This window comes from Amphibalanus amphitrite, unplaced genomic scaffold, assembly GCF_019059575.1.
Source record: "Amphibalanus amphitrite isolate SeventyFive unplaced genomic scaffold, NRLGWU_Aamphi_draft 002512F_arrow, whole genome shotgun sequence".
Classification (NCBI taxonomy): Eukaryota; Metazoa; Arthropoda; class Thecostraca; order Balanomorpha; family Balanidae; genus Amphibalanus; species Amphibalanus amphitrite.
The window spans coordinates 23,433-34,722 of NW_024883937.1; the positions used below are offsets into that span (position 1 = coordinate 23,433).

Genomic DNA, 11,290 nt, shown 5'->3' on the forward strand with positions numbered 1-11,290 from the left:
GGATGCTACAGCTATCGTGTCGAAATGGAAGCCGGCAATAAATTTCTTTCAAAGAAATTTACCCGGAGTTTTTGCAAAACTCCGGTGGCGCGTCAAAAATACCGATACTCCTGCTGGACGCCCGTGGTGCACAGGCCTATAAGGCCCTTATGCGACATATGATGGCGATTATTATTCGAATTATATGCCCGGCGCTCCACTGACACGAGCCGCCGGGACAAGGCGTATGCAACGCGCGCGCCGCCCTCATATCTTCCCTGGAATTCCCCGATAAGGACCACAGAACATGTGCGCCGATACGCCTGAACAAACCGTCGAATATAAAGACACCCTGAACCTGCCCAAAACCGATTTCCCCATGCGCGCAGGCCTGCCCAAGCGCGAGCCAAACTGGCTGGATCGCTGGAGCAAACTCGGGGTGTATGACCGCCTGCGTGAAAAGGGCGAAGGACGTGAACCTTTCATCCTGCACGATGGTCCCCCCTATGCGAACGGCCATCTGCACATCGGTCACGCGCTGAACAAAACCATCAAAGACATGGTCGTGCGGTCCCATCAGATGATGGGCCATGATGCGCGTTATGTGCCGGGCTGGGATTGTCACGGTCTGCCGATTGAATGGAAAATCGAAGAGCAATACCGCAAAAAAGGCAAAAACAAAGACGAGGTCAATATCGTTGATTTTCGTCAGGAATGCCGCAAGTTCGCGGAAGGCTGGATCGACATCCAGCGCGACGAATTCAAACGTCTGGGCATCACAGGCAACTGGGCGGATCCTTACATCACCATGGATTACCATGCTGAGGCTGTGATCGCCGACGAATTCATGAAGTTCCTGATGAACGGCACGCTGTATCAGGGTTCCAAACCTGTGATGTGGTCCCCGGTTGAGAAAACCGCTCTGGCCGAAGCCGAGGTTGAGTACCACGACAAAGAAAGCTTCACGATCTGGGTGAAGTTTAAGGTTGTCGAGGCTGCCGTGGATCCAAAATCGTCTTTGACACAGCCGATCGATAGCGATCTGCTTGGGGCACATGTGGTCATCTGGACCACAACACCATGGACAATCCCATCCAATAAAGCCGTGGTTTATGGTCAGAACATTGCTTACGGCCTTTATGAAGTGACCGGCACACCTGAGGAAAGCTGGGTTTCTGTTGGCGATAAATATCTGCTGGCAGACAACCTTGCGGCTGACGTGTTCAAACGCGCGCGTCTTGAGGAAAGTCAATATACCCGCGTCCGTGATGTGAGTGAGCATGAACTGAGCGTGATTGGGCTTAAACACCCTCTGGCGGGTGCCGAAGGTAGCAATGGCGAATGGGATGACATCCGTGATTTCCGCGCCGCTGACTTTGTGACCGACACGGAAGGCACAGGTTTTGTGCACTGCGCGCCAAGCCACGGTATGGAGGAATTCGAACTTTACCGTGATCTGAACATGCTGGAACAGGTCATCACCTATAACGTCATGGATGACGGTGGCTTCCGCGCGGATCTGCCGTTCTTTGGTGGCAAGTTCATCCTTGATCGCAAGGGCAAGGAAGGCAACGCCAACAAAACCGTCATCGACAAGCTGGTTGAGGTCGGCGGCTTGCTGGCGCGTGGCAAGATCAAACACAGCTATCCGCATTCCTGGCGCTCCAAAGCCCCGATTATCTACCGCAACACGCCGCAGTGGTTTGCAAGCGTGGATCGTAAGCTGGATGATGGTATGGGCGAAATGGGTGACAGCATCCGTGAACGCGCGCTCAATTCCATCGATCAGCTGGTGAAATGGTGGCCACAATCCGGCCGTAACCGCCTGCATTCCATGATCGAAGCACGTCCTGACTGGGTTCTGTCTCGTCAACGTGCCTGGGGTGTGCCTCTGACATGTTTCACCAAAAAAGATGCACTGCCAACTGATGCGGATTACATCCTGCGCAGTGCTGATCTGAACGCCCGTATCAAAGCGGCGTTTGAAGTCGATGGTGCTGACGTCTGGTACACCGATGGGTTCAAGGAAAAGATGCTGGACGGTATTGCGAACCCTGAGGAATATGATCAGGTCTATGACGTGCTGGACGTGTGGTTTGACTCAGGTTCCACCCACGCCTTTGTGCAGCGTGACCGTGAAGATGGCGCGCCGGATGGCATCGCTGATGTCTATCTGGAAGGCACCGACCAACACCGTGGCTGGTTCCATTCGTCGCTGCTGCAGGCTTCCGGTACCAAGGGCCGCGCACCGTATAAAAACGTTGTGACACACGGGTTTACCCTGGATGAAAAGGGCATGAAAATGTCCAAATCCCTGGGCAACACCATCGTGCCTGAAACTGTGGTCAAACAATATGGCGCGGATATTCTGCGTCTTTGGGTGGCCCAGACCGATTACACCGCCGATCAGCGCATTGGGCCTGAAATCCTGAAAGGTGTGGCCGACAGCTATCGTCGTCTGCGCAACACCATGCGCTTTATGCTGGGTGCGCTGGATGCACATGACGCGGATAAAAACGTGGCGGCTGCGGATATGCCGGAACTGGAACGCTGGGTTCTGCATCGTCTGGCCGAACTGGATCACCAGGTGCGTCAGGGCTATCGCACCTTTGATTTCCAGGGCGTCTTCCGCGCGGTGTTTGAATTCGCGACCCAGGATCTGTCCGCTTTCTACTTCGACATCCGCAAGGATGCGCTCTACTGCGACGGCGACAGCAACACCCGTTTCGCGGCGCTGACCGTGATGGACATCCTGCACGCACGTCTGACCACCTGGCTGGCCCCGATCCTGTGTTTCACCATGGAAGAGGTCTGGCTGGAACGTCACCCGGGCGAGGACAGCTCTGTGCATCTGGTTGATATGCCAGACACCCCTGCGGACTGGCTGGATGAACCCCTGGCCGCGAAATGGGCCGAGATGCGCAAGGTGCGCCGTGTCGTGACCGCAGCGCTGGAAGTGCAGCGGACCGATAAAGTCATCGGTGCGTCGCTTGAGGCGGCCCCAGTCGTGCATATCCGCGATGAAGACGTGCTGGCCCTGGTGCAATCCGTTGACTTCGCAGACATGTGTATCACATCCTCCATCACCCTGACCGGCGACCCAAGCCCGGCCGAGGCCTTCCGCCTGCCGGAAACCGAAGGCGTGGGCGTGGTGTTTGAGAAAGCCGATGGCGACAAATGCCAACGCTGCTGGAAGATCCTGCCAGACGTCGGCACCCACAGCCACCCGGCAACCTGTTCCCGTTGTAATGACGCGCTGGGATGAAATCGCTGCGGAGTTTGACCACGTCAGGCTCCGCAGTTTCTGCAATGGCAGAATTAAGATCGGATATCCTCCTGCTGTCGGGCAGGTGGATATCAATCTGACGAGACGAACCCGACTGAGCGATCACGATGCGATTGGGGTGATGCACTCTGAATCAGGCACCGTTACTTTTGCGCTCCCTTTGTTTTCGGATAAAGAGATTCATGAACTCCCGGGGGGGCGTGGCATACTGTATGGTCATTGGCTTCTTGATGTTGACGGGAAAACGGAAATCACGGAGCAGCCAGTCGATACCCCTTTGGGCTTCGTTGGGGATGATCAGCAAAAAATTTTGTTAAGCTATGGTTGTGCGGGGGATGTCGCCTGTTTTGATGCGAACGGACTAAGGTGGAATTTCGTTGGTATCTTCGAAGGAAATATCGAAAAACTCCAGTTACGTGATGGCGAGATTTTCTGTTTTGGCTGGTTCGATTGGGACCATAGTCTTTATTGTCTGCAGCTTTCAGCGGAAACTGGGGAGATTATCGGTGGAGATAGCTTCGCCATGACACAACACAGAGATTTTGGCGTAAAAAAGTGAAGCGAACCAGAGGACAAGATACTGAAATCGGGCGGTTTACGCCGGGGAATTTAATGCAGTTTCCGAAGTAGAAGGTGTAATCCTCGGGCATGTATCGGGCTTCATGGTTCTCATTTGCGCAGCTTCCGGAACGGGTTTTCCCTTGTGAATGCCCCCGGTTGCACCCATGTTACCCTTATGAATACCGGAACAACAGAAACCCCCATCGGTCGTCTTGGCCTTGTTGAAAAAGACGGCGTGATCACGCAGCTTTTGTGGAATGCAGATCCTGTGGGTGAAGAAACCGCCGTGCTGCGCGAAGGGGCGCGGCAGTTGCAGGCTTATTTCAACCATGAACTGACGGAATTTGATCTGCCGCTTTGGGTTGAGGGCAGCAATTTTCAACGCGCGGTCTGTGATTTTATGTTCGCCATTCCTTTTGGCGAAACCGTGACATACGGCGATATCGCCAAAGCCACAGAAACCCCGGCCCAGGCCGTGGGCAATGCCTGTGGTGCCAACCCGATCCCGGTGATTATTCCCTGCCACCGTGTTTTGTCAGCGACGGGCCTTGGTGGTTTTTCCGGGGCAGGCGGCGGGCTTAACGGGATTGAAATGAAAGTCACCTTATTAAAGCATGAAGGGGCTGCGGGCCTTTTGATCTGAGGGTTCCGAATGCAGAAAACCTCCTTTGTGCTTCTGATTTTAATCTGCGGGGTGACAGCATCTTTCGCGCAGGATTGCCCGATTGCGGATGATCTGGAAACAGGCATCAGGCTGACCCGGCATGATCCGTCTTTTGTTTCCGTGTTTCGTCGTGATGCCGGTGGCCTGTCTGAACGGCGTGAAAGCCAGGGGCGTGTTATACATACCCGTGAAGCCCACGCGCTGATGACGGTGGAGCGTTGGGAAGAGGGGCAGAACAACCATATGCGCCTGTCCTATGATGTCAGCCCCGCAGAACTGGACAACCTGCGGTTCGGACGCAGCCTGAAACGCGATCTGCGGCTGCGTTTTGCCGATGGCAGAGAGGTGCCGGGGGATGTGACCTGGAAAGTGATCCGCAACACAACCGTGCATATCGGCCCCTGTAGCTACCCCGCGCAGCAGGTCCATGAACGGACCGATTTCGAAGGGGTCGATCCGATGTTCATGGTGCGGTTTTACGCGCGTGACCCCGGCCTTGTTCTGCGCAGCATTGTCACGGATGGAAACTGGCAGGCGGTGCGTGAAGTGCGCTTTGACCAGATTGAACGGGTCATGCCCTGATCTGGCGTTATCACCCCCGACAACCCCGGGATTTGTCGTGATATTTCCGCACGTTTTACGGTGCCGCCCCGGAAATGTAACAGTTTTATGACAAATTAAGTTGCGCCGGTTAAGTCGCTGGCTACTGCTCGGGGCAGGAACCACCGGAGCGCCCCCATGTCTGCCTTTATCTTTATGTCTATCCTTATGGCAGCTCTGTTGCACGCCAGCTGGAACGCCCTGATCAAGACCGGCGACAACAAGCTGGCAGGCATGATGGTCATGGCGCTGGGGCATGGGCTGATCGGGCTTGTGACGATCTTCACGCAACCCATGCCAGAGGGCGAGGTCTGGATCTGGCTGATGTGTTCGGCGACCTTCCACACGGCCTATCAGTTCTTTCTTGGCTACGCCTATCAGCAGGGGGATCTGTCGCGGGTTTATCCGATTGCCCGTGGGGGCGCGCCCATGCTGGTGCTTCTGGTCAACGTGATTGTGCTGGGGGAATATCTGTCGGTGCAAAGCTATATGGGCATTGCCCTGCTGGGTGTCGGGATCATCCTGATGGCGCGGGGGGTGTTCACATCCGGTGAATCCCGCCGGATGTTGCCCTTTGCGATTGGGTCGGCCTTTGCGACGGCGGGCTATTCCATTGTTGATGGCATGGGCGCACGCGCAATGGACAATGCGGTGGCCTATGTGGGCTGGCTTTTTGTGATTGCAGCGGTGACCTATCCGGCCCTGATGATCGGGGTGCATGGCACGCAGATCCTGCGTATTCCACGCAAAACCTGGGTCCTGGGGATGTGTGGGGCTGCGGCGTCCTATGCGTCTTACATCATCGCGGTCTGGGCCATGACACAGGCGCCGATTGCCCTGGTCACAGCCATGCGCGAAACCAGCATTCTCTTTGCGGTTCTGATCGGCTGGCTGATCTTTGGCGAAAACATGTCACGCAGCAAGGCGATTTCAGCCATTCTGATTGTAGCAGGTGTGGCGATCACCCGGCTTTAAGCAGAACGCGCCGGGATCAGGCTTTGTGCAATACCGGCCAGTGCCAGGTAAATGCTGGTCACGATCAGGCCCCAAAGCGCCCAGCTTTCGGGATGGAAATCAACCCAGGCCGCCCAGCCCGCGCAGGCGGTCCAGAGGAAAGCGATCGGGGCTGTAACCGGACGCCAGCGTTCTGTGCGCATAGGATGAACGAACTTCAGCGGCAGGAACATGGTCACCGAGAATGCGATCACGATGAACAGGATCACAGGCCAGCTGGGGGCTGTTGCAAAGAGAACCAGGATCACCATATTCCAGCATCCGGGGAAGCCGGAGAAGGAATTATCCTTGGTTTTCATACGTGCATCTGCGAAATACAGCGCCGATGTAAATGTGATGACAATGATCGACAGCCAGCCGGCCCAGCCGTCCAGCAGGCCGGATTTGAACAGGGCGAAAGCCGGCACAAAAACATAGGTCAGATAGTCGATAATCAGATCCAGCAGCACACCGTCATAGATCGGGGCGTTTTTCTCACCTCATAGCGGCGGGCAAGCGGCCCGTCCACGCCATCAACGGCAAAGGCCACAACCAGCCAGAGATACATGAGGCTCCAGTTTGCTTCGACAGCGGCCAACATGGCCAGCATTGCGAAAACAGCACCGGTGGCGGTGAGCAGGTGAACGGCGTAAGCTTTGGTCTGTAAAGTCATGGCTTCCTCATGCCGCATCAGTGCCAGGAAGGCAATCGTGGATTTTACCCGTTGTTAACCGCGTGGGTGGGCTTTCTCATAGACTTCCAGCAGGCGGGCGGTGTCCACGGCTGTATAGGCCTCGGTTGAGGCAAGCGAGGCATGGCCCAGCAGTTCCTGAATGGCACGCAGATCTCCCCCGGCATTCAGCAGGTGGGTGGCAAAGGAATGGCGCATGGCATGGGGTGTGACGCTGGATGGCAGGCCCAGCTGCATGCGCACATCTGCCAGGGTTTTCTGCACCTGACGTGGCGACAAAGCCCCCCCGCGCACGCCGCGAAACAGGGCGTGTTCTTTTTCACCGGGAAAAGGGCAAAGCCGCAGATATTGCGCCACGGCGTCCTGCGCGGTGGGAATCACCGGCACCAGACGTTCCTTGTCGCCTTTGCCTTTAATGTACAATTTGTCAGACAGGGGCACATCGGCAAACGTCAGGCTGAGGGCTTCAGAAATCCGCAGGCCACAGCCATACAGCAGGGTTAGAACGGCAACATCGCGCGCCTGCACCCAGGGTTCTGTTGATTGCAGGGCGGCGGTTTCCAACACGGCTTTGGCCGCGTCTTTCGCCAGCGGACGGGGCAGTTTGTTGTGGAACTTCGGCGCGCGGGTCATCATCACGGCGGTTGCGTCAAAATCATCGCGTTCTGAAAACCAGCGGTAGAAGCTTTTCACCGCAGACAGTTCCCGTGCAAGCGATCGTGCTGCAATCCCGCGCCCGCGTTCATGGGCCATGAAAGATCGCATATCGGTGACAGAAATATCGCGCAGCATTTCAACGCCGCGCGCATTTTCCATGTGCTGGGACAGAAACGCAAAAAATACCAACAAGTCGGTCTGATAAGCTTTGCGCGTGTTTTCCGAGATCCGCCCAAGCGCGCTGTCGGTGGTCAGCCAGCGTTCCAGCAGATCCGTCAGGGCAGGGGCGATAAACCCCTTATCCCCGCTCATGCCAGCCAGCGGCGCATGGAGCGTTCAAAAACGCCGCCAAAGAAGGTCAGCAGATCTGTGCCCTGGCCGGTATGAAATTGATCCGGGTCTTTGATCCATAAGCAGCATGCCCGGCAGATTGCCTTCGCCCAGGTCCAGGGCAATGACGGCTTCGGACTGAACGGTGTTTTCGTCTTCCAGATACAGCCAGTCCGCGCCCCTATTCACCGCACGCAGGGGACTTTGCGCTGTGCATCATCCACAGGGCTGCCAAGGTAATCTGAAATCACACCGGGCACCGCAGCGGTCAGAACAGATCCGACGCGATCAAGTGAGGCATCGGTTCTTCCTGATGGGTTTCCAGAATGAGCCGCACAGAATCAACCCGCAGAATGGCGGCAACCTCATCGCCCAGGTCAGAAGGAATTCTTCAAAACTCAGCGGATCCAGCATTTCAGCACAGCGCGGTGAATTTGATTGGTACCGGCCAGGTTTTCATAGCGCGGCAGCGATCACAGTCTGATGGGTGCCTTCAAGACGGTCCAGGCGGGCTTCAGCCGGTTCGCGGACGGACCGCAGATCAACAACATTGCTGCGGTCTGCTGGTCATTGGCCTCAATCAGGGCGCGCATGACATCCGGGTCTTCCAGGACCATTTCAGGTGTGGAAATGATTTTTTCGCGCAGTTGCGCTGCATTTGCGGCTGTGTCGCTCATACCTGTTACTGTACTCGATTGTTTGTGTTTTTCGGTTTATAGCAAGAATAACGCAAAATTTACAGATGTTTTGTAAATACCAAAAGGCGGGAACACCCGTGAAACAGCCAGAGGCATGACTTGACAGGGCAAAGTTTTTTCAGGAAGGGCAGCTGATTTCGGTTCTGACCGCAGAACCGATTGACCGTTTCCTTGATTACAAAGCCCCGGAAGGCGGCTGCTTCGCCGGGGCTATCTGGAAGTTCCGCTGGGCCCCCGCAAGGTTCTGGGGGTTGTCGGGGGGCAGGGGAAGGCCGTTTGATCCGGCGAAAATCCGCGCGGCATCGCGTGTGATGGATGTTGCACCCATGCGCGAAGAGATGCGCGATTTCCTGATCCGTGGCCGGGCAATATACGCTGACGCCGCTCTCGCAAATGCTGCGTCTTGCCACGCGTGCGCCAGGTCTGATGAACCCGCCGTCTATGCGCAAGATTACGCCCTGGCACCGGCGAGGCGGATCGACATGACCGATGCCCGCAGGCGCGTGATGCATTTGCTGGAAGATCACGGCGGCGCGGGATTTACCTGAAAGAATTGGCAGAGGCCGCCGATACTGGCCCGACTGTGGTCAAAGGGCTTGTGAAACAGGGGTCGTGCAGGACAATTGATGCGCCGCGCGATGTGGCCTTCCCGCCGCTTGATACCGATCTGGGGGGTATCACCTGTCACCGGAAACAGGCCGAAGCATTCCGGGGCGCTTTGTGCAGCGGTCGACAGCGGGCATATAAACACGACGCTTTTGAAGGGTGTGACCGGATCGGGCAAAACCGAAACCTATATGGAAGCCATCGCCGCCTGTCTGCGTCAAGGGCCAGGCGTTGGTTTTATTGCCGGAAATTGCCCTGACAGCGGAATTCCTGACCCGTGTTCAGGCCCGTTTGGCGCACGCCCCGCCGAATGGCATTCCGGCGGACCTTGACAGAACGCAGGGCACCTGGCGGATGGTCGGCGAAGGCGGGGCGCAGCTTGTGGTTGGCGCGCGCTCGGCCCTGTTTCTGCCCTCCGTGACCTTGGCCTGATAATCGTTGATGAAGAACATGACGGATCCTACAAACAGGACGAAGGCGTTATGTATAACGCCCGTGACATGGCGGTTCTGCGGGCCAGTCTTTGCTCTGCTCCGTTATTCTGGCGTCCGCCACGCCTTCGCTGGAAACCTGGAGCAACGCGCAAAGCGGCAGTATAACCGCGTGAACTGACAGCGCGCTTTGGTGCGCGGAAATGCCGGATATGAAGGCGATTGATATGCGCCTTGAAAAACTGCCCGCCAGCCGCTGGATTTCCCCGACGCTGGCCAGCGCCGTGGAACGCCGGCTTGAAGCCGGGGAACAATCGCTTTTGTTCATCAACCGACGGGGCTATGCCCCACCACGGTTGCCGGGCCTGTGGTCAGCAGATTGGCTGCGATTTCTGTGACGCCCGCATGGTGGAACATCGTTTTCAGAAAACGCCTGATGTGTCACCAGTGCGGCGAAAGCAAACCGGTGCCCGAGGCCTGCCCAAACTGCGAAGTCGAAGGCAGCTTGCGCGGTTGGCCGGGCGTCGAACGGATGGCAGAAGAGGTAGCCGAACGCTTCCCGGATGCGCGCATTGCGATCCTGTCTCAGATCTGTTTGGCTCTGCCCGCGCCCTGAAAGAACGTATTGAAAGCATCGCAGCGGGTGAAGCAGATATCATCGTTGGCACGCAACTGGTAGCGAAAGGCCACAACTTCCCGCTGCTCACGCTGGTTGGTGTGATGATGCGATCTGGGCCTGCAGGGGTCGGATATGCGGGCGGCGCGGAACGCACCTTTCAGCTGATGCGCCAGGTGGCGGGGTCGTGCCGGGCGGTCGGAACGTCGCGGTGTTGCCCTGCTTCGACGTTTCAGCCTGACCATCCGGTGATCCGTCCATCCTGTCCGGCGATGAGGAAGGGTTCTGGGTGGCCGAATGCACGGAAACGTCAGCAAGCCGCTGTACCGCCTTTCGGGCGTCTCGCAGGGATATTCTGTCGGCGGAAGATGCGAAGCATGGTGTTTGAATTGCCGGCGAAAGGCGCGCCGGGATGGGCCCTGCAGGCGATTGGCGCGCAATTGTTCGGCCCGGCCCACGGCCCCGATTGCGCGGGTGCGCGGGCGGCATCGTGTGCGTATGCTGATCAAGGCGGAAAAGGCGCCCGATGCAGCGCGCGATCAGCCAGTGGATCGCACAGTTCCGGGTGCCAAATGCGGTGCGGCGGCGGTTGATATGATCCGGTGAATTTTTCTGAGCTGCGCATTACGCGCGTCGGGCGTGTGCGCAGGGCAATGATGTTACGCGAGCGGCGCAGGGCGGTGCCAGGGCACCGATCGCGATGATCCAGAGGCATTTTCAGGGTGGCGATGCCCGCGATCTGCGGCACGAATATTGCCACTAAGGCAGCGCCAGTGTGCCATGGGGTTGTTTCGCAAAAGGTCCGCTGAAATCAGGTGTCAGCCCTGGGCTGCGCCAAGCTCCCGCGTAGGCCACCAAAACCGCCGCACATGCTGTCGCCCAGCCAAGTCCAGGTGCGGCCAGCCGTAACCAAGACCGACCAGCACCGCGATATCGGCGTAGCGATCCGGGGCTTCGTTCCAGAAGGGCCGTCCGCCTCGGCCTTGCGCCTCCACCGCGACCATCCCGTCCAGCAGGTTACACATCAACCGCCCTGAATGCCAAGTGCGGCCAGGATCAGAAACACCCATTGCGTGCCAGCCGACAGCCAGAACATCAGGCTGAGATGCTGCGAACCGATGGAGCCTGTGAAATCTGATTTGGTGTGACGTTGGATTGCGCCATGCGACGGGCCAGGG

At 57.3% G+C, this 11,290-nt stretch overlaps 1 protein-coding gene across 1 annotated transcript; it reads left to right on the forward strand.

Annotated features, from left to right (window-relative positions):
- Nucleotides 1-286: 286 nt before the first annotated feature.
- LOC122377095 (isoleucine--tRNA ligase-like) lies at nt 287-3,208 on the forward strand (the record flags this gene model as incomplete). Its single annotated transcript, XM_043357053.1, has 2 exons — nt 287-1,094; nt 1,308-3,208. Coding segments are annotated over exons 1-2 (2,709 nt in total), but the record flags the coding sequence as incomplete, so codon positions are not given.
- Nucleotides 3,209-11,290: the final 8,082 nt, after the last annotated feature.